At 40.9% G+C, this 24,200-nt stretch overlaps 1 protein-coding gene across 1 annotated transcript; it reads left to right on the top strand.

Annotated features, from left to right (window-relative positions):
- The first annotated feature begins 21,966 nt into the window (after nucleotides 1–21,966).
- LOC116887271 (elongation factor 1-beta-like) lies at nucleotides 21,967–22,697 on the top strand. Its single transcript, XM_032888841.1, has one exon. The coding sequence runs from the start codon at nucleotides 21,982–21,984 to the stop codon at nucleotides 22,657–22,659; it is 678 nt and encodes a 225-aa protein (XP_032744732.1). The 5' UTR covers nucleotides 21,967–21,981; the 3' UTR covers nucleotides 22,660–22,697.
- Nucleotides 22,698–24,200: the final 1,503 nt, after the last annotated feature.

The raw sequence follows: 24,200 nt of genomic DNA, 5'->3' as shown, positions 1-24,200 counted from the left end.
TTTCTTCTCCAATCCTGGGGTTCTCTGTAATTGTTTTGCCTCTCTAATATCGTTGAAGTGACCGTACGGCAATTTCCAGGCTTAGGTATTAAAGGGAGCAGCTTCTGCAGCTGATTCTTGGAGCATGTTCCCTGGGACCCAACCTGATGATTACTGTGATGCAGATGTCCTTCTTGGTGCTTCAGTTGTCCCGAGTGAACCTTAAAGAAAGTTAGAGACGAGAATGAAGCCAGTTCAGATTATCCAAAGCAGACCTCCCATCAGGAAAACGCCACTACGTGCCTTAGTGAATGCTACGTGGAGCAGAGGGGATGCCCAACTAACATTTGCTTGTAGTGCTGACTCATGAATCTAAGAGGTAGCTAAAAATATTAAAAAAAAAACATAAGATTGCAGTTTGGCATTAATTATTGAACAGCAACACCCAAAATGTATATCGTTTCGCAACCCATTCTTGGCACAGCAATGAAAGGATTGGAATGTAATTTGCATCTTGCCCTTTCTTGGTCCAAAACTATGAAATTCTGAAGTTCTTACAGTGGACCTCTAGGACTGATAAGCCTGACCAATCGGGTTTCTACTATTTCTCTAGCTTTATTCTTGCTAATTTCAACTTTGTTTACCATCTCCCAAAAACTGGCCACCTGCTGTTGTAGACAACATTTGACACACATGATGGTTTGCATATGCTTGCCCAGGGAGTGGCACTATTAGAAGGTGTGGCCTTGTTGGAGGAAGTGTGTCACTGTGGTGTGGGCTTGGAGATCCTCCTCCTAGCTGCCTGAGGATGCTCAGTCTGTTCCTGGCTTCCTTTGGGTGAAGATGTAGAACTCAGCTCCTCCTGCACCATACCTGCCTGGATGCTGCCATGCTTCCACCTTGATGATAATGGACTGAACCTCTGAACCTGTAAGCCAGCCCCAATTAAATGTCCTTTATAAAACTTCCATTGGTCATGGTGTCTGTGCACAGCAATAAGACCCTAACTAAGACAACACACTATTGCTTCAGACAGCCTCCTGTGCCAAGAATACTCTTCTCTATCACCCTTTGCTAACTTCTTTACTGTTCTTAGGTATCCACTTGAGACTCATCTTAACGATGCCTACCTTGGTTTCTTTATTGAAAGTTACTGTTTATCTGTATTCCCTAGCATGTCCAATCCTAGCACTCTTGATCCCATTTAGGCTACTTTTCATTCTTAGGCTCCATCCACTTTGTTTTTTGAGACAGGGTCTCTCACTGCCCTGGAGCTTGCCAAGTAGGGTAGGCTAGCCAGCCAGAGGAGCCTTAGACTTTGACTTCTCCACATAGGGATTAGAAGCATGAACCACCATAGACATCTTTTTTTAAAATGTGTGTTCTGGAGCTCTAATCCAGTCTTCCTGCTTGTGGTGCAAACACTTCACTCACTATGCTCTCTCCCCAGCCTCTGTCTTGCACTGTTTGACTTTTCCATAGGTTTGTTCTTTTACCGTGTTATAATTTTTAAGCTCATGATGGTGTTAAAGTACTCACTGTTTTCATCAGAATGAAAGATCCTAAAGGACGAGATCTTTTTCTATTTATTCACTGATAAATCTCACAAGCTTGGTTTACACTAAGTGCTCAATATCTGCTGAATCCTAGAAGGAATGAGATTGTTTTGAAATTGGCTTTTATTATAATACTTGGTAGGTATGGGGGCCTCAAGAATGACAACTACTTCAGTTCTAGAGAGAGGAAAAAAAGTATTACATTAGCTCACCAGAAATTTCTGAATGAGAAAATATCTTCGCCCTATTTCATTTGGTTATGGACACACTTGTCAATAACTAAATCCTAAGAACATTTACTTAATACAATCCGATCACCATCACCACCATCATCACCGTGCTCCCATCACTATTATTGCTGTCGTCCTCATCACCATTTAGCAAGTACCAACTTCATCGATGCACTATTTTGTGACGCAGTAGCTATAACTGTCTCAACTTATTTTCAGCTATTCTTTATGTAACAGTTTCCTTTATGAGCCCCATTACACTTCCATCTTCCCTAATTAACTGAACACTTTTCACAAATGGGTACTGAATTATGACAAATGTGCTCTTTCTACATTTACTAAGGCCTTTGGCTTTGTACAATCAGCTTAAGAATTGACTTTTTAAAAGAAGATTAAAACATCTTGGTTTTTCAATAATGAGCTCTTTTTAATCATGATGTATAAATCTTTTAATTAATTGTTGAACTCAGTTTTTTGTATTGGATTTTTTTATTTACATTTCAGATGTTATTCCGTTTCCTGGTTTCCCATCCATAAGCCTGCTATTCCAACCCCCCTCCCCCTTCTTCTATGAGGGTGTTTCCCCTCCCCAACCACTACCTCTTCCTGCCTCCCCGCCCTGACATTCCCCTACACTGGAGGGTCCAGCCTTGGCAGGACCAAGGGCTTCTCCTCCCATTGGTGCCCAACAAGGCCATCCTCTGTTACATATGCAGCTGGAGCCATGGGTCTGTCCATGTGTACTCTTCGGGTAGTGGTTTACCCCAAGGGAGCTCTGGTTGGTTGGTATTATTGTTCTTATAGGGTTGCAAACCCCTTCAGCTCTTTCAATCCTTTCTCTAACTCCTCCAATGGGAACCCCATTCTCAGTTCAATGGTGTTCTTGGATTTGGTTTGAGAGGATTTTATTGAGTATTTTGCATCAATATTCATAAGGGAAATTGTTCTGAAGTTCTCTTTCTTTGTTGGGTCTTTGTGTGGTTTAGGTATAAGCATAACTGTGGCTTCATAGAAGGAATTGGGTAGTGCTCCTTCTGTTTCTATTTCGTGAAATAGTTTCGACAGCATTGGTATGAGGTCTTCTATGAAGGTCTGATAGAATTCTGCACTAAACTCTTCTGGTTCTGGGCTCTTTTAATAACTGCTTCTATTTCTTTAGGAGTTAAGGGATTGTTTAGATGGTTTATCTAATCCTGATTTAACTTTGGTACCTGATATCTATCTAGAAAATTGCCCATTCCCTCCAGATTTTCCAGTTTTGTTGAATATGGGCTTTTGTAGTAGGATCTGATGATTTTTGAATTTCCTCAGTTTTTGTTGTTATGTCGCCCTTTTCATTTCTGATTTTGTTAATTTGGATACACTCTCTATGGCCTCTGGTCAGTCTGGCTAACGGTTTATCTATCTTGTTGATTTTCTCAAAGAACCAGCTCCTGGTTTTGTTGATTCTTTGTATAGTCCTTTTTCTTTATACATGGTTGATTTCAGCCTTGAGTTTGATTATTACCTGCTGTCTACTCCTCTTGCGTGTATTTGCTTCTTTCTGCTCTAAACATTTTAGCTGTGCTATCAAAGTGCTAGTGTATGCTCTCTCCAGTTTCTTTTTGGAGGCACTCAGAGCTATGAGTTTTCCTCTTAGCCCTGCTTTCATTGTGTCCCATAAGTTTGGGTATGTTGTGCCTTCATTTTCATTACATTCTAAAAAGTCTTTAATTTCTTTCTTTATTTCTTCCTTGACCAAGTTATCACTGAGTAGAGCATCGATCAGTTTCTATGTGTATGTGGGCTTTCTGTTGTTTTTGTTGTTATTGAAGACCAGTCTTAGTCCATGGTGAACTGACAGGATGCATGGTATTATTTCAATCTTCTTGTATGTGTTGAGGCCTATTTTGTGACGGATTATATGGTGAATTTTGGAGAAGGTACCATGAGTTTCTGAGAAGAAGGTATATTCTTTTGTTTTAGGATGAAATGTTCTATAAATATCTGTTAAATCCATTTGGTGCATAACTTCTGTTAGTTTCTCTATGTTTCCATTTAATTTCTGTTTCCATCATCTGTCCATTGATGAAAGTGGGGTGTTGAAGTCTCCCACTGTTATTGTGTGAGGTGCAATGTGTGCTTTGAACTTTAGTAAGGTTTCTTTTATGTATGTAGGTGCCCTTGTATTTGGAGCATAGATATTTAGGATTGAGAGTTCATCTTGGTGGATTTTTCCTTTGATGAATATGAAGTGTCCTTCCTTATCTTTTTTGATAACTTTTGGTTGAAAGTAGATTTTATTCAATATTATAATGACTACGCCAGCTTTTTCTCATTGTACCATTTGCTTGGAGAGTTGTTTCCATCCTTTTATCCTGAGGTAGTGTCTGTCTTTGTCTCTGAAGTGTGTTTCCTGTATGCACCAAAATGCTGGGTCCTCTTTACATATCATGTCTGTTAGTCTATCTCTTTTTCTTAGGGGAATTGAGTCCATTGGAGTTGAGAGAAATTAGGGACCAATGATTATTTTTCCTGTTATTTTTGTTGTTAGAGTTGGAATTATGCTTGTGTGACTATCTTCTTTTGTGTTAGTTGAAAGATTACTTACTTGTCTTTTCTGGGGTGTAGTTTCCCTCCTTGTGTTGGAGTTTTTCATCTCTTATTCTTTGTAGGACTGGGTTTGTGGAAAGATACCATTAAATTTGGTTTTGTCATGGAATATCTTGGTTTGTCCATCTATGTTAATTGAGAGGTTTGCTGGATATAGTAGCCTAGACTGGCATTTGTATTCTCTTAGGGTCTGTATGACATCTGCCTAGGATCTTCTGGCTTTCATAGTCTCTGGTGAGAAGTCTGATGTAATTCTTATAGGTCTGCCTTTATATGTCACTTGACCTTTTTTCTTACTGCTTTTAATATTCTTTGTTTTGTGCATTTTGTGTTTTGACTATTATGTGATGGGAGGAATTTCTCTTCTGGCCCAATCTATTTGGAGTTCTGAAGGCTTCTTGTATGTTTATGGGCATCTCTTTCTTTAGGTTAGGGAAGTTTTCTTTTATAATTTTATTGAAGATATTTAGTGGCTTTTTAAGTTTGGAGTCTTCACTCTCTTCTATACCTATTATGTTTAGGTTTGATCTTCTCATTGTGTCCTGGATTTTCTAGATGTTTTTGGTTAGGCGCTTTTGCGTTTTATATTATCTTTGTCAGCTGTGTTAATGTTTTCTATGGTATCTTCTACCCCTGAGATTCTCTCTTCTATCTCTTGTATTCTGCTGGTGATGCTTGAGTCTATGACTCCTGATCTCTTTCCTAGGTTTTCTATCTCCAGGCTTGTCTCCCTTTGTACTTTCTTTATTGTTTCTATTTCCATTTTAAAATCCTGGATGTTTTTTTCAATCCCTTCACCTGTTCAGTTGTGTTTTCCTGTAGTTCTTTAAGGGATTTTTGTGCTTCCTCTTTTTTTTTTTTTTTTTTTTTTCCTTTTCTTTTTTTCGGAGCTGGGGACCAAACCCCGGGCCTTGCGCTTCCTAGGCAAGCGCTCTACCACTGAGCTAAATCTCCACCCCCTTGTGCTTCCTCTTTAAGGACTTCTACTTGTTTACCTGTGTTGTCCTGTATTTTTTTAAAGGGAGTTATTCATGTCCTTCTCAAGGTCCTCTATCTTCATCATGAGATGTGCTTTTAAACCCAAGTCTTTCTTTTCTGGTGTGTCGGGATATCCAGTATTTTCTTTGGTGGGAGAATTGGGTTCTGATGATGCCAAGTATTCTTGTTTTCTGTTGCTTAGGCTCCTCTCCTTGCCTCTCACCATCAGGTTGTCTTTGGTGTTAGCCTGTCTCTGTTTCTGACAGTGGCTTGACCCTCCCATAGGCCTGTGTGTCAGCTCCTGTAGACCTGTTTTCTTTCAGCTGGATCTGGGAACAGAGAGCTGCTCCTGGGTTTGTGTGACCTGAAGCCTCCAGGTGGGTTGCTTGGTGCAGAAGATTTGGTCTTACCTCTGCTCTCATGTGTGTAGGCACTCCTGGCAACTGACTTTTAGCTCTCAATGCAGGCAGAAACCTGAAGCATCCTGTCCCTGACTGCTCCTAGGTCCCTGTGCCCAGAGGGCACAGAGGGCACTAGGTCAGTTCTTCTTGGGTCAGTAATGTGGGCAGAAGTAGTTGTCTCTTCTGAGCTCTCAGGATTGTCCAAACTTCAGAGAGTTCAGCTCTTTCCCCTACAGGATTTGGGTGCAGGGAGCTGTGGGACTGGCTCAGCTCTGGGCATAGCCCACCAAATTCTGCTCCTATAAATTTTTCTTGGTTATTCTCTTCAGATCTAGAATTTACATTCAGATATAGAAGATACATTGCCCCAACAATCTCCTTTTCTCTTAGTGTCCACAAACCCATCCATATTTATTGTGTTTCTGCTACATCTCAGAACTATACAAAAGGTAGATGGGAGCATTGTGACCATATTGGAGGTCAGGAACTCTCTTATTGAGGAGGTTGTTTGGTTGGGAAGATAATTCAGCCTTCTTCCTCAGCAAGCTCATAGGTCTTCTGAGTGCAAACACTACAGGCTACCTCTGACAGACTCTTACTCCTTCAGGGCAGAGTATGCATACAAGGTATATCCTACATTTGCTTCTCAGTGGATAAAACTACAGAGACATTACAACCTTCCAGTCCAGTCCCTGATGCAATGAAGCTTAACAAAGTGAGAAAAGGTTATTAACTTGAAATAGTCATTTTATGATATCAACTTTTTTTTTTTTAAGAAGAAAGAACATTTATTTAAGGTGGTTTTCACAACTTTTTCAAAGCATCACAAATTGCTTCTGATGCCAAGCTTACATTTTCCCCCATTAATTTGCAGGTTGATTGAAGGCCCCCTCTTTCTTCTCCTTCCAGTCCTACCCTCACACTCCCTCCTCCATTCTCTCCTCTAAGATGAGGCCCCATCTAGTACTATCAAGTCACAGCAGGACTGAGCATATCCTCTCATTGAGACCAGACAAGGCAGCCCAGCTAGGGGAAGGAAATGTGATTCTAACTTTTAAGTGAAAATTCAGAACTTTATTATGTGTGATGTACATTCGTATTTACACAGGTCTTCATGATTGGAATTCAACAATGTGTCTACTGTTGGTGCTATAAAATTACTTTTACTTTCCACAGGCTTGTAATTATCATTATACCGGAACAGGGTCAAAACAGAAGCCACCGTTATGTGACCCTCACTCTATTAAATCCTTACTTTACTTTATCACTTCCTGTATCAGTGACTGCAGTTTCCGTTACTTTACTGTCTTCCTCAATCCTCTCCTTTGTAGCTCTAAGTGATTACTGAAGGCAGTTGGCAATCCATCGACTATTTAATGGAAACTCGTCATACAATAATTTTCTGTTAGCTTAATTTTCCTCATATGATCAACCAGTAAGTCAGATAATGGCCTTGATGATTATACCTATTATCTCTAAAAAAGAATGGTTAGCCGTTCTGTTCTGTCTCTCAAGTGTCCCTTCAAGTTTAATTCATAGTTATAAATAAATACACTTGTAATGTGATTAAATTATAAATTAATATTTCTAATAACTAAGCTTTATAATTGAAGATTTTATTTATTCACTTCATAAATGAAATCATAGTTTACATTTATTTCAAGTTCATAAATAGGCTTATATTTATTGTGGTTTTATATCTGCTTTTATGCTGTCCTGCTTGTCAGCTATTTGTTTCCGGAAATCTGGACAAAGAGAAATTATAAATAGATCAACATAGAAAAATTTAATCATATGTAGCTATTTGCTTTCTGTGTTAATATAATTGTTATAATAGTTTTTTAAATTCTGCATGCTCTTTAATTTTTAAAAAGATGACATGTGATAGTCAATATTTCATATTTTCTGGTTTATCTTGCAGCATTTTATTTTATTTTATTTTATTTTATTTTTCGGAGCTGGGGACCGAACCCAGGGCCTTGCGCTCGCTAGGCAAGCGCTCTTCCGCTGAGCTAATCCCCAACCCCTCTTGCAGCATTTTAATATTGTAACACATCCAATCAATACTGAAAGATACATTGTTAAAATTTAACAAAGCTTGAATTATAGATCAAAACCCACAGTTTTGGTACTGCATCGTTTAGGAAACTGATTAATTGGTCTTTGCATTGAAGGGTTAATCACAGTGCTTTGTTTTCTTGTAAGCATCAATGTCAATGTTATCATTTCCATCTCTGTTTCTAATTAATAGTTCTTCTTATTTTAGCTTGGAATGCTTATTTACCTGATTTATCTTTTTTAAGACACAGCTTACATATTGCATATGTAGCAAACAGCCATCACGTAAATAATTAAAAGTAGATTCTATCACTTTTATATAGCTTATACCTGTGGCTATCACACTGTTAAAACTTCACTTTGTGCTGTTATAGATAACTAACAGAAAACAAAATATAGGTAGACTATATAATAATTATTAAATAACTGATCTCACAAAAATCAACTAAAATAACTGAGAATTTTCTACGTGTCATGTTCTACATGAAATGTCCAGTTAATAGCTCAGTAATTATCCTTGGAAATGGACACAAGTACCTAGAGAATGAATGACTCAGTAACTTCCTGACATCAGGTTACATGTTAGATTAAGAATGCAAAAATAGGGCTGGAGAGATGGCTCAGTGGTTAAGAGCAATGGCTGCTCTTCCAGAGGCCCTGAGTTCAAATCCCAGCAACCACATGGTGGCTCGAAACCATCTGTAATGAGATCTGATGCCTTCCTTTGTGTCTGAAGACGGCGACAATGTACTCACATACACAAAATAAATCTTTAAAAAAAAAGAATGCAAAACTAGCGTGCAGCCAATATTGGCAACATGCTGCAGTATGTATGTTAGCAGGGAAATTGTTGACTGTGCCTTGGAGAATTTTCAATATGTGTTCCCTCCCATGTCAGGAATAGTCTCTGGTGTGCCGGCCTCTGTGATGCTTATTTCAGTGTTCTGCGTGCAGCATATCGTCGTATAAATGAATGGTGTGAAAGACCAGGAACACAAAGAAGAAATATGATCACTATTCCCCTCCAGCCCTACTCTGCCCTTCTAAATAAGCACAGTGCTCAGTTGTAGTCTGGCTGAATGCATTATTTACAAGGTCTCTACATTTCTAGACTATGGCACAGATTGTGACACATTCTTACGCCCTACATTGTTTTAAAACAAACTCTCTATCTGGAGAGGGGGTTCAATGAGTAAATTACTGTCCATTCTTGCAGAAGACTTAAGTTCTACCCCCGCGCCCCCACACACCCACATGGCTCAAGTCCAGGGGATCTGTTGCCCTCTTCTATCTCTGTGAGGACTACATGCAGACGGTTCAAAAACACGCACGCAGACAAAACACCCGTTCACGTGATGAGTGCAAGGTGCAATCTCAGAGTCATTTTGATTTGCGTTTCCCTGATGACTGAAAGCATTGACCATTTAAGAAGTGTTTCTTGGCCATTAGAGAGTCCTCTGTTGAGGATTGTCTGTTTAGCTCTGTAGCCCCCATTTTTTTTTTTTTTTACCTTATTTTCAGATATTTTTTTTTTTCAATATTTTTTTTTTATTATTATAAAAAAGGTTGGGAGTATTTCATATTGACATTTGACAGTGTTATTCCCTTTCCGGTTTCTGAGGCAAACATCCCCCCCTCCCTTCCTTAGTGGGGTGTTCCTCCCAATCCCCTCCCCCCCCATTGCCCTCTCCCAACAGTCCTAGTTCACTGGGGTTCAGTCATTTTATGATCCAACTTTTTTTTAAGAAGAAAGGACATTTATTTAAAGGGCTTCCCTTTTCCACTGGTGCTCTTACTAGGATATTCATTGCTACCTGATTGAGGTCAGAGTCCAGGGTCAGTCCATGTATAGTCTTTAGGTAGTGGCTTAGTCCCTGGAAGCTCTAATTTGGTTGGCATTGCTGTACATAGGGGTCTCGAGGCTCCTTCAAGATTTCCAGTTTATTTCTCTGATTCCTTCAACAGGGGTCCTGTTCTCAGTTCAGTGGTTTCCTGCTGGCATACGCCTCTGTATTTGCTGTATTCTGGCTGTGTCTCTCATCCTCTCCTTTGATTGATTATATATGCATTCACTTTTTGATCATCCGTCTTGAGTTTCATTTGTTCTAGGCATCTAGGGTAATTCGAAATTTGGGCTAATAGCCACTTATCAATGAGTACAAACCATGGTATGTCTTTCTGTGATTATGTGAGCTCACTCAGGATGATATTTTCCAGTTCAAACCATTTGTAATGCATTAAATTGAATTTCACTAAAGTCATTGATTTTTTGATAGCTGAAGTAATATTCCATTGTGTAGATGAACCACATTTTCTGTATCCATTCCTCTGTTGAAGGGCATCTGGGTTCTTTCCAGCTTCTGACAAAGAGAAATTATAAATAAGGCTGCATGAACATAGTGGAGCACGCGTGTCTTTTTATATGTTGGGGCATCTCTTGGGTATATGCCCAGGAGAGGTATAGCTGGATCCTCAGGCAGTTCAATGTCCAATTTTCTGAGGAACCTCCAGACTGATTTCCAGAATGGTTGTAGCAGTCTGCAACCCCACCAACAATGGAGGAGTGTTCCCCTTTCTCCACATCCTCGTCAGCATTTGCTGTCACCTGAGTTTTTGATTCTTAGCCATTCTCACTGGTGTGAGGTGAAATCTCAGGGTTGTTTTGATTTGCATTTCCCTGATGACTAACGATGTTGAACATTTCTTTTAGGTGTTTCTCACCATTGAGTATTCCTCAGCTGTGAATTCTTTGTTTAGCTCTGTAGAACACACATTTTTTTAATAGGGTTATTTGTCTCCCTTCATTTCGGTCATCAACTAGAAACAAAAATTGAGTTCTTTTGTATATTTTGGATATAATGTCCCTCAGTAATTATCTGTTGAAATGGGATTGGAAAAGATCTTTTCCCAATCTGTTGGCTCAGTGGTTGTCGTTTTGTCCTAACCACAGTGTCCTTTGCCTTACAGAATCTTTGCAGTTTTATGAGATCCCATTTGTCGATTCTTGATCTTAAAGCATAAGCCATTGGTGTTTTGTTCAGGAAATTTTTTCCAGTGCCCATGTGTTCCAAATGCTTCCCTAGTTTATCTTCTATTAGTTTGAGTGTATCTGGTTTGATGTGGAGTCCTTTATCCACTTGGACTTAAGCACTTTGTACTGGGGTGATAAGCATGGATCAGATCTGCATTCTTCTACATGTCTTAAAAACAACCCTCAGTTGAACCAGCACCATTTGCTGAAAATATCTTTTTTCCATTGGATGGTTTTGGCTCCTTTGTCAAAATCAAGTGCCCATAGGTGTGTGGGTTCATTTCAGGGTCTTCAATTCTGTTCCATTGACTGTACCCCATTTTTAAGTTGGATTATTTGGGTTGTCTGTGTCTGACTTCTTGAGTTCTTTACATATTTTGGGTGTTAGCCCTCTGTCAGATGTAGAGTTGGTGAAGATCTTTTCCCAATCTGTAAGCTGCCGTTTTGTCCTATTGACAGTGTCCTGTGCATTACGGAAGCTTTTCAACGTCATGAGGTCCCATTTATTAGTGGTTGAACTTAGTGCCTGAGCTAAGGCTATTCTATTTCAGAAGTTGTCTCCTGCACTAATGAGCTCAAGGCTATGCCCCCACTCTTCTCTATAGATTTAGTGTATCTGGTTTTACATGGGCCCCACATAGATTTGTAAAGGAAGCAAGACACTTTTACTTGGAGCTAAGAGACAGTACAGATTAAAGGAAAATACATTGTTAAGACTGACAGTGGGAGACATGAGCGAAGATACTCAAGGGATTTGGGTGATTTTCAGGGCTTCCATTTATTAGGGTCAAGACGAGGGGCTGGTTACTAAGTGATGCACTTTGAATTGTTGTCTACTTTGATTGATAGATGTAGTTTTTCACAATATGTCTGATTTTAAACATATACATGCCCATTTTGCATAGGCATTAGATGGTAACTAGGGGGTTCTCCCTTAAATATTGCACTAAGGCACAGTTTGCCTTGCTGTACCCAAAACCACTTCAGGTCAGAACGGCTCTTCTACTCTTCATCGCCAGCAATGCTGAGAATACACTCACTAGACAGTGTCTAAATCTGATCATTGCTAAGAGCACGGACACTTGTGCCACTGCTCAGAGTTGGGAGTGAGTGTAGCCCAACGTAGCTAGCAGGTTGGGGGGTTGAAGATAGATGCTGCTTACACTGTTTTGAGTGGGGTGTGTATGCATAATGCGTAAAGGTTAAAAAAACCACCCAAGCTGCCCATGTGCATATTACAACGTGTGTGTGTGTGTGTGTGTGTGTGTGTGTGTGTGTGTGTAAAACACCAAACCAAGTGAGGGTCTCAAACGCACTAAATTATCTCCTAGGACAGCTCATATTTTACCATCCAAGAATGGGATTTTTTTCAAGCTTTGTACATTTCCTTTCCACATGAAATAGTAATTCCTACTTGGTCAGAATGTAGCAGATTCACTAGCTATTTCTTTATAATATGGCTTTCCTTTTTTCAAAGTAGTTTTCTTTTAAAAAAAACTTTTTATTGTTTTTTATGGGTTTCACATCATGAGTGGGTCCCACTCATCTCCCTATCCCCTCATATCTGCCCTTTGCCCTTGCAGTGTGTGCCCCCCAATAACACACACACACACACACACACACACACACACACACACACACACACACACACACACACAGAGCAGCAGCAACAATACCTATAACAATAACAAAGCATAGAAAGCATCTCACGGGGAAAGCTGTAGCATTGTCACAGTATGTCGCATAGTCCATCTTCATTGCAGTGAGTCATTGGTTTGGTTCTGTGACACCATCAATATTGGATCCTGATCGGAACTCCTCTCAGTGATCCTGTTGTTGCCCTGTGTCATGGAGATCTGGGCCTGGGCAATAGCTGAAGTAGTCAGCCCACTGAACTATACCACCAGAGCTCTCCAGGGCTGCTCTGGCTAAGCCACCCAATGCAGACATCGGCAGAAAGCAGGACCAACTCACCCACACCCATGCCTCCAGGTTGCTGCCCAGGCAAGGTGAGAGGGCCTATTCTACCACGTGCTGCAGCCTGTCAGGCTGGGCCAGCCCTTCTGTTCTCACACGCATTGGACTGGTGAGGTCCAGGGTCCAGTCTCTGGTCTCCTGAGTGCTACAGCCAGTGAGAAGTTAGGGCCAGCTCTCTGGATCTCATGACCCAGGGCTAGGTCTCCACTGGATACTGCAGGTGGTGGTGGTGGCGATGGTGGTGGTGATGATGGTGGTGGTGGTGATGTATCATTTCCACACCCACGACACCTCAACCCAGACTAGTAGCAAGTGCGAGGGCCATCTCTTCTGTACTCTCACCTTGGGGGCCGGCTGACCTTCACTCTCTCCACCAAGGCCAGCTCTTCTGTGCTGCCCAGATAGGTGCAGGGGTAACTCTCCCTGTATGCAGCAGCCTGCCTGCTGCTGTGGTAACTATTAAAAAGTCTGAACCTTTTATCCCGCACGGTGCCGGCACCATTGGGCCACATGGCACTGTGGGCTACTTTTATCTCAGTGGCTCCACACTGCCCTCAAGTACTTTCAGACCCAGGCAGTCCGCCAGCCACTCCAGTGAGGTACCTTGTCCCACTGGTCCCTAGAGTTAGTTCTGGCACCAGAGGCCATATGGAACTAACCATGATTTATCTCTGGCTAGTATCTCTCCCACCAGCTCTCTACTAGCTGCGAACTCTCCGGTTCCGGCTATGCGGTAAAATCAGGGATCTTGAAGTCCAGCAGCGGTTGGCCTATCATGGCTCCCTGCCATGCTCTGCCCACACTCCCAGCAACCAGCCCCGGTAGTTAAAGTATGAGGTCCCACCTACCCGGTAAAATCATGACTCAGTAAGTTGTAATTTAGCAATCAGATTTATATGTTAATTTCTCAATCCACAATACATCCGCACAATAAACTCACAACAAATGATAAAGATATAAATCGCCCATCTAGATAAGATAAACTGACCTATAGAAATCCATCCCTTAAGAAATATTCAGAACTGAAGAGATGGCTCAGTGGTTAAGAGAATTGACTGCTCTTCCAGAGGTCCTGAGTTCAATTCCCAGCAACCACATGGTGGCTCACAGCCATCTGTAATGGGATCTGATGTCCTCTTCTGGTGTGTCTGAAGACAGATATAGTGTGCCCATATAAATAAAACAAATAAAATCTTTGAAAGGAAATAACATTTGAAATATAAATAAAGAAATGTATCCAATAAAAAAAAACAAAAAGCAAACAAACAAAAAGAAATATTCATAACCTGTATTTTTGTAGAGATGCATGGTGAGGATCATTTACGTCTGCCTCCATATTGCCTCCCTACTTCCTCCTCCTCCCTCTCCTCCTCTAAAACTTTGTTCCCGCCTCTCTTCCTTCTTGTCCAATGACAGGCCTCGTTTTATCTTGTGTCTGCCTTCACCTGCATAATGACACCAACCTACACTTCATCCTTTCTGTTTAATTAAAAAAAAAAAACTTTTCTCTCAATTGTAAACTGAGCACAACTATAATTATTTTGTAATTTATAAAGTATAAAATAAATCTAACACCTAGTCCAACATTTTATCGGTTAAGCAGAACATTTAGTTTTCCATTCTAGCTTAAGGAAAGCTTAAAATCTATGTTATGTCCTGGCTGGCTTGTATACTATCTGGTAACTATCCAATTAAATATGTATTCTCAAAGTTAAACAGCCTGGGTAGGCTATGAATCTTTGACTAGTTCCAACCCTGTCAGAAATCTGAGAACAACCAATATTATCTGAAAATATAGGAAGTCTAACATGACTTCCTGAACTAAGACATGCTGACGAGACTATTGTCTATTTGCACAGTCCCCTGATAGCAACACATGAGAGCAAGTCTTCAGCCTTCTGGCCTAGCATCATCTGACAGATTTTTGAAACATAGAATTATGAAGGGCTGATCATTCTGGCTCAGCAGAGATTGTTAGTTGACTCTTCTGCAGTGTGTCCTTTTCTGGACAGTATTTAGTCTGTAGAAGAAATAGGCAATTTCTGCCCGGAGGCTACCTAGCCACAGTGTACTATCTCAACTGGAGGTAGAGATGTTTAGTTTCTTCTTTTAATCCACCAAATGGGAGATGTTAGGAGCAGATATATCTCAACAAATGATAAATAACAATAAATATCACATTTTGTGGATTTCTGATATTTTTGAAAACCATATATATATAGCTGAACTGTTGTCCATTCCCTAACTTAATAAGTTATCTTAAAAGCACTCTAACATTAAACTTAGAGCCATGAATTTGCTATCTGGCCCTTAACTCACATGTTTAATCATCTCAGATTAGTTTTTTAATAGCAGTAAAGGACTGGGTCTAAGCCTTGTATACTTAAAGGAGTTGTATAGGCACAAGGCTTATATATGAGACTAACAGTATTAATTTTAAACCCATAAGAAATTCATATCAAAGAAAATCTAAACTTATGTCAAATAAATTCTGTACCAATGTAAAAGATTATAACCTTATCTTAGTAACAAGTATAAGGATTTCTACCAAATGAGATTATGACTGTACAGTCAATTCTAGCTAATTCTTCCCTGTTAAATTATGACCATTTCTTTCTTTCTTTCTTTCTTTCTTTCTTTCTTTCTTTCTTTCTTTCTTTCTTTCTTTCTTTCTTTTTTTGGAGCTAAGGACCGAACCCAGGGCCTTGTGCTTGCTAGGCAAGCCCTCTATCACTGAGCTAAATCCCCAACCCCTATGACCATTTCTAAATTCTCTAGAAAGACAACCTTAGAACAACCACTTTCAGCTTCCCAACGTTTAGGGAATTGGGTGATGACTCTTTGATAACTTTTTCAAGGTGTACGTGGGCATTGAGATATCTTAGGGGGAGGGGGAGGGAAAATAGGGGAATTGTTCAACCTTAAGAAGGTTATCCAATGATTATTGTAGTCTGATGTCTGTACTGACCAGACCTGGCTGAAAGTTCCTGAGATGAGGAATCCAAGCAGGCCACTTCAGTATTCTGAGGACGAGCTTCACCAAGCTGTGCATTCTGCAATACATAAATCTCAAAACAAAATTTTAGTATCATTAAGATATCTTTTTGTTTGATTCTCTTGAATCTAGTTTTTTTCTACCTGTATCAAATCTGATCAATAAAACTCTGGAAGGTGTCCAAAGCCTAATCACCCTTTTAGAAAACACAAAGACAAAACCTTTTCCCCAAAACCTTTTCCTTTTCTTTAGTCTGTAACCAGAAACGTTTGTATCTGGTACTATCTCCCAGAGAAATAATATAACCATAAGACTCAAAATCACACCCATTATGAAAATTAAAACAATTTAAAAAGCTGAAGTAGCTAAACAAGATTGTGCGAGCCTGTTAGGCATTTTTAATCTGTCATGTCAGGAAATCAACTCAAAATTCCTGTGGAGCCCACGGTAAGAGAATATGAGCCTCCAGCTGTGGTAATTTTAAAAATAATCACAAACCCTCACTAGCTGGCATCGATGAGCTATATGGCATCAGTGGGGTAATTCATAAAACAATTTAATCACACTTTTATCAATACCAATACCAATAAGAAGGAAGTAACTTGTCAAACCAGGATTTTAGCCTAATATACATCTATCTGTTAAGTTCTCTACCTGGACTGTCAGACTTTTATTTATTAATAACTTCTATAATGTATGTCTGTATTCACTCTGCCTGGTGCACAGACTTCTATTTTTAAATAACATTTATAACCGGAAAATATCACCACTCTTTACTTGGAGTCAGTGATTAATGTTCCCTATCCTAGTTCTAAACTGTGGATAACCCCAGTGATTCTGATAAACTCTGGACTCTCTCCTTCCATATAAACCAATTTAATCACATTTCCTGTCTTTAAAAAGCAGGCAGCTAGTCTAACCAGGATTTTAACTCAAAATTCCTATGGAGCCCACGTTAAGAGAATATGGGTATCCTGAAAGACTTAATAAAGCATTAAATCTTTATACCATTTTTAAAACAAATAAACCAAACCTAAATTAAATCATTTTCCAAACAACCATTGCTAAAGAAGCAGGCTGCCCCCAGGTACTCTCAGACCCGGGCAGGGCCTGAGTCGTTCCAGTGTGGCGCCTTGCCACGCTGGTCCCTAGAGTTAGTGCCTACACTGGAGGCCATATGGAACTTACTATAATTTATCTCTGGTTAGTATCTCTCCTGGCGACTCTCTGCTAGCTGCAAACTCTCTGGTTCCAGCTACCTGGTAAAATCAGGGCTCTAGAAGACTGATAGGGCTGGCCTATCATGGCTCCCTGCCAGGGACTTTGCGGACACTCCCAGCGACAAACCCCTGCCGTTAAGGTATAACTTCCAACTCCCCAGTGAAATCAGGACTCACTAAACTGTAATTTAACAATCAAATTTATATGTTAAATTCCCAATCCACAATACATCCGCACAATAAACTCACAGCCAAATGATAACGATATAAATCGCCCACCTAGATAAGATAAACTGACCTATAGAAATCCATCCCTTGGCCGAAATACGAATTCTTCACTCCTTCTTTAAAAGGGGAATAAGAATATCCTTGGCAAGGATCCTGAGAGACACAGCCAGAATACAGCAACACAAGAATGCCAGCAGCAAACCACTGAACTGAGAACGGGACCCCCTTTGAAGGAATCAGAGAATGAACTGGAAGAGCTTGAAGGGGCTTGAGACCCCAGATGTACAACAATGCCAAGCAACCAGAGCTTCCAGGGACTAAGCCACTACCTAAAGACTATACATGGACTGACACTGGACTCTGACCTCATAGGTGCAATGAATATCCTAGTAAGATCACCAGTGGAAGGGAAGCCCTGGGTCCTGCTAAGACTGAACCCCAGTGAACTAGACTGATGGATGGGGGAGCGGCAATGGGGGAGGTGGGGAGGGGAACACCCATAAGGAAGGGGGGAGGGAAGGGATGTTTGCCCGAAACAGGAAAGGGAATAACACTCGAAATGTACATAAGAAATACTCAAAGGGAATAGGGAGGCAAAATTTAGAACAGAGGCAGAAGGAACACCCATTCAGAGCCTGCCCCACATGTGGCCCATACATATACAGCCACCCAATTAGACAAGATGGATGAAGCAAAGAAGTGCAGGCCGACAGGAGCCGGATGTAGCTCGCTCCTGAGAGACACAGCCAGAATACAGCAAATACAGAGGCGAATGCCAGCAGCAAACCACTGAACTGAGAACAGGACCCCCGTTGAAGGAATCAGAGAAAGAACTGGAAGAGCTTGAAGGGGCTCGAGACCCCATATGAACAACAATGCCAAGCAACCAGACTTCCAGGGACTAAGCCACTACCTAAAGACTATACATGGACTGACCCTGGACTCTGACCTCATAGGTAGCAATGAATATCCTAGTAAGATCACCAGTGGAAGGGGAAGCCCTTGGTCCTGCTAAGACTGAACCCCCAGTGAACGTGATTGTTGGGGGAAGGGCGGTAATGGGGGAAGGATGGGGAGGGGAAACCCATAAAGAAGGGGAGGGGGAGGGGTTAGGGGGATGTTGGTCCGGAAACTGGGAAGGGGAATAACAATTGAAATGTAAATAAGAAATACCCAATTTAATAAAGATAAAAAAAAAGAAATCCATCCCTTAAGAAATATTCATAACAACCTGTATCTATGTTGAGATGCATGGCGATGGATCATTTATGTCTGCCTCCACGTTGCCTCTCCCTCCTTTTTCCTTCTCCCCCTCCTTCTCTAAAACTTTGTTCCCGCCTCCCTTTCTTCTCGCCCAATGACAGTTTCGCCTCTACCTGTAAGAGGCAGGACCAACTCATCGTCTCTTATGTCTTACGGGGTCAACTGTCCTGACTGCCTCAGCTGGTGGGGAGCAAAGGGGCGGTGTGGAGAGCTTCTGGGGTCACTTGGCAGGAATTTGATATTGGGTCAGGACAGGGAAGTAGGCTCAGGCAGAAATCTGATTTTGAGCTAGAACAAAGAAAAGGTTTCAAGCTAGAATATGTCTTTGGGCTAGAACAAGGAAGAAGGCTCGGGAATCTTGGTCATCCTGATAAGCCCTTAGAAACAGCGATCACGGGACTTTGAGTGTCTTGCTTGTTCCCTTAACCTAGAACTGATCTTATTACTTGCATGTAATTAAAATGGTATAAAAGCAGACTGGGGGAAAAATAAACCCACCTCAACCTCAGAACTGGCTGGGGTCATGCTACAGTGTTGTCTAATTGTCTTTTTTTCTTTTTAATCCTCGCTCCCGTGCTGGAGAACCCGTTGACTGACTGAACTGGCTTGGTCAGATGGCGCCTCAATGTTGGAACTCCAGTAAGTGGGGAACAGGGAAGGACACCACGGGAAATGCGCACAAAGGAAAGTAAAAGATTTGGGCCAGCGGTGACAACCATTGTAAAAAGGGACAAGGTGATGGTAAAGTGATGAGAAGATAATTCTCATAGATGGTTTTAGTCTTTGGACCCTGACTAGAGACAGTTTACACCTTAGACATGAGAGAGAATGTGTGAGAACAGCAGCCCCCCCTGACTCTCCCAGGATGCTTTTGCAAAAGAGAAGGAAAATGAGTGTAAGCTTTTTCAGAGCTCTCCTAGAGACAGAAGGAGGTCGGGAGATATCCTGCCTCCTTTTTGGCTCCTATTGGAGAAATGCTTATTTCTAGTTCTGGGTTCCTTAGGTAGGATATCTGGGTCCCTTTGGTGGGGACATCATCTAGTTCTCTCCCCTCTCTGTCTATTGTCTGTCCCCAGTGCACCAATCTCTCTGTGTCTGTCAGTTTATGTCTGTATTTTTGTCTCCTTGTTTGAATGTTGTTCTGTGTTTCATGTTCAAAAGAAAAAATGGTTAAAACTTTATCTGCTGGTTGTTCTCCCCTTGATTTAGTTTTAACTCATTCAAAATAAAGTAAAATAAAATAATAATAAAATAAAATAAAAAGCAGTTTTAATTGGTCTTTACAGCCCTGCACCAGTATCTAGGAGTCTAGTGTAGCAGGACAAGCATTGGCAGGGGGTGAGTGTCCTCACAAGCCACTTTTAAAGGTGCCAGCAGCTTCTCAGCTTCTACGACAAGAGAGCTGATGGCTATTTTTCTGTAAAAATCTCTGTGACTGTGATTATTGGGGTCAGCCGGTGACAAGGTGCTCCTCCCTTGAAATTACAGCTAGAAAGAGTAAGAATTTTGTCTGGTTTAAATAAGTAAATGTGCGGCCACTTCATGTTTGTTTCTAACTGGTTTTAAATACATAAATATGCTCTACATGTCTTGGTTATAGAATATTGGCTTATAAGTTGTTGGGTATGATTAAAAAATTGTAACATTGGTAACAGAAAGTTAGCTTAAAACTGGTAACTCAGGGTTGGAGTCATTTAGAACAACATGGGGCATGAGCCAAACCAGGTAAACATGTCTCTAAAGATATGTCTAACTTGGGCAGTATTTTATGTAATTCTTATCCTAGAATCCAGACCTATGAAAGACAGGATTTAGGGTGATGTCTCTCTGTTGAGGTATTAGAGCCTGCCCCATCGCGCGTTCCTGTGCAGGGATTGTCAGCCAAACTTTATAGCATGGGAGTGATGCACTTGGTGTTGATTTCGGAGAGACTGGATTGTTGGAGGTTGAGGTTTGCTTTCCAAAGTTATGGTTGTGCTCTGGTATTGCAAGGGAAATTACAGTTAAGCTGCCGGTGTTCCATTGGCTGCAGTTCACAGTTCGAGCACAGGCTCGGGATTTTAACACACACATATTTGCAATTAAGAAAAAATCAGGCAGGTGCAGATTGCTGCAGGGTTTTTGAAGGGTTGATGAGGCTTTCCTACTGTAGCTGCCGTTCCAGGAAACGCAGATAGAACGATTATGCATTTGGAGGATTGTTTTTATACTATTCCTTTGCATCTTCATGACTGTAAAAGGTTTGCATTTAGCATGTCTGCTTGTAAGTTTAAAGAACCCTTGAAGAGATAGATATCATTGGAAAGTTTTGCCTCAAGGAATGGCTAGTAGCCCTATAGTATGCCAAAAATTTTGCCACTGTTTCAATACAAGAAGTTAGGACTTAGAATTTTCCAGCGTATATTACTCGCTATATGGATATTTTATTAGCTGATCCCTCTGAAGGAGTTTTACTACAAGACTTTGCTCTTATACAATGAGCTTTAAAATTTTGGGGAGTGGTTGTTGCTCCAGAAAAGATTCAAAGACAGCATCCTTTTCAATATTTGGGACATCAGTTATATCTTAAACACATTGTGTCACAGAAAGTTTAAATAAGAAAAGATAATTTATTTACTTTAAATGATTTTCAAAAGTTGTTAGGAGATGCTATTTGGTTAAGACCTTATCTTAAGCTTACCACAGGAGAGCTTAAACCTCTGATATTCTCAAGGGGGATGCAAATCCTGGCTCCCCTCAACAATTAACTGATGAGGAACAAATAGCTTTGGAGAGAGTGGAGGAAGCTATTAGCCAACAACAGATACATTATATAGACTATGATCAATTGTTGGCTGTTTGCACCCACAGCAGTCCTTTGGCTAAAGGGACCATTCATGTGGATTCATCTTTCTTCATCTCCAAAGAAAGCTTTAACATCCCATTGTGAAACTGTTGCTGTGCTAATACAGGGTTGTACGATAGAATCAAGAAAGTATTTTGGGGAAGAACTTGATGAAATATTTATTCCTTATTCCAAACAGCAATTAAATTCCAGAATGCTGATATTTGGCCTATCTCATTTTTTTCCAGGCAAAATTGGTATTTATTATCCAAAAGACAAGTTGTTACAATTTGCCTCTATGCATGCTTTTGTATTTACTGTAAATTTATGCATGCAGGTCCATAAAAAATGCACTTATTGTACTTACAGATGGCTCATCTAATGGGAAGACAGCATATATCATTGGATCACAAGTTTATTCTCTTGAGTTTCCCCTTGCTTCAGCCCAGATTATTGAAAAATCAAGCTTTTAATTTGTATACTGATAGCCAATATATAGCTCATGGTTTACAATTGCTTGAAACTGTTCCTTTTTTAGATACTGCTAATTCTCAAATTTTGCAATTCTTCCTTTTCCCTCAGCGCTGGCCACGGGCTTCTAGCGCTCTTTTCCTCCGCTCTTGTTCGGCTCCTGGTTACAACCGACGCCATGGGTTTCGGAGGCCTGAAAACCCCTGCTGGCCTCCAGGTGCTCAATGATTACCTGGCAGACAAGAGCTACATTGAGGGGTATGTGCCATCACAAGCCGACGTGGCAGTATTTGAAGCAATCTCTGGTCCACCACCGGCTGCCCTGTGTCATGCTCTGCGTTGGTATAATCACATCAAATCGTACGAGAAAGAAAAGGCCAGCTTGCCGGGAGTGAAGATATCTTTGGGCAAGTATGGCCCTGCCAGCGTGGCAGACACCACAGGAAGTGGAGCAGCAGATGCTAAGGACGGTGATGACATCGATCTCTTCAGATCTGACGATGAGGAGGAAAGTGAAGATGCAAAGAGGCTACGAGAAGGACGCCTTGCTCAGTGTGAATCAAAGAAAGCTAAAAGCCTGCAGTTGTTGCGGAATCTTCCATCTTGTTTGGATGTGAAGCCTTTGGACGATGACACAGACATGAGGAAACCAGAGGAGTGGGTCCGAAGCATTCAAGCGGACGGCTTGGTGTGGGGCTCCTCTAAATTGGTTCCAGTGGGATACGGAATTAAAAAGCTTCAAATACAGTGTGTAGTTGAAGATGATAAGGTTGGAACAGATATGCTGAAAGAGCGGATTACTGCTTTCGAGGACTACGTACAGTCCATGGATGTGGCTGCTTTTAACAAAATCTAAATCATACTTAAGTCTGTGCACGTAAATAAAAGCTTGAAAGATAATTTTTTTGCAATTCTTTGTATAAATATAACTTAATTTAGGAGGATGTACTGTTTCTTAACTTCAAAGGACATTTAAGGGCTCATACTGGATTGCCTGGACCCTTAGTGAGGCAATGCCACAGCAGATTTGTACGCCAGGCAGATTATGGGCCTTACCCAGGAACACTTAGTCATACAATCTCATCCTTTACATCATCAGAATAGTGATGGATTGATACAACAATTTGGTATTTCTAGAGAATGTGCAAGTCAAACTGTAAAGACTCGTCCTGAATGTCCTCAATTTATACCTGTATCACATAATGGTGTTAGTCCTCGAGGACTTGTACCTAACCAATTATGGCAAATGAATGTCACCCATATTTCTGGTTTTGGAAAATTAAAATATTTATTTGTGACCATTGACACCTTCTTGGGCTTTCTTGTTGCAACTGTTTTAACAGAAGAAACAAGTAAAAATGTAATACTCATTGATTAAGCTGTTTCTCTGTGCTGGGTGTTCCAAATCAGATTAAAACAGATAATAGAACTGACTATTGCAGTCGAGCAGTTGAGACTTTCTGTCGACAATTTACTGTTACCCCCATTACTGGGAAGCTGGATATCCATGTGGTCTCCAGCACTGCCCACACCAGGGACATCCCCATGCTCTCTGGGGGTAACATAAGCTACAGACATCGACACTGACCCCTGAAGCTGTGTAGCCACAGACCCAGACATGGTTCTCAGCAGTAGCTCTGGCTGGGACCTTACCGTAGTCCCGTGTGCCGGGGCTGGCCACTCAAACCAGGCTGCTCCTCTCCACCGTGGAGGTCCAGTTCCATCTCTCTTCATAATGTCCAAGCTGCTCTACTCTTTCTTTCCAATCTGACCATCACATACTCTTACATTGTGGTGGCTACTGCTGCAGGCTGGCCACAGGGGTGGTGGGCCCCTGGGTGACATCCACTGCTGTGTGGCATGGTGGTACACGGATATCTTTAACCTCCCTCTGCTGTATGCTGAAGGGCAGGTCTATGGGTGCCTCAGGTCTTCCTCCTCTCGCTCTGTGCTGCTTGGATATGATTTGTTTTTTATGAGTACGAATCATAAGAAGGCTTTGGCCATGAAGTTAGGTGTCAAGCTAAAAGCCTGTCATTTGCTCTGCCCCTGGAAAGTAGTTCTTGTTATTGAGACAAAATTCCCCAGTTAAACCATTTTAAAGTGTACAATTATAGTTTCTTGTGTGTCAACAGTACTCAGCCATCGCCACTATGTAAGCCTGTGTCCAGTGAAGAGTAACTCCTAATGTCTCCCTCCTTCTTCTCCCAACAGGAACATTGATTTACTTTTTTGTCTTGCTCTGATTATTTCCTGTGAAGGTAACAATATGTTGCTTTTGTATGTAAATTTGCATAATGTCCTTAAAGATTGCATATAATTTATACCATATATTAGTACTTCATTTTTTTATGATTGACTACTATTCCCTTGGGTGCTGTGCCACATCGAATTTCT

This window comes from Rattus rattus, chromosome 18 (assembly GCF_011064425.1).
Source record: "Rattus rattus isolate New Zealand chromosome 18, Rrattus_CSIRO_v1, whole genome shotgun sequence".
Classification (NCBI taxonomy): domain Eukaryota; kingdom Metazoa; phylum Chordata; class Mammalia; order Rodentia; family Muridae; genus Rattus; species Rattus rattus.
The sequence above is the reverse complement of the archived record's forward strand: the minus strand, read 5'-3'. Positions and strand labels throughout refer to the sequence as shown.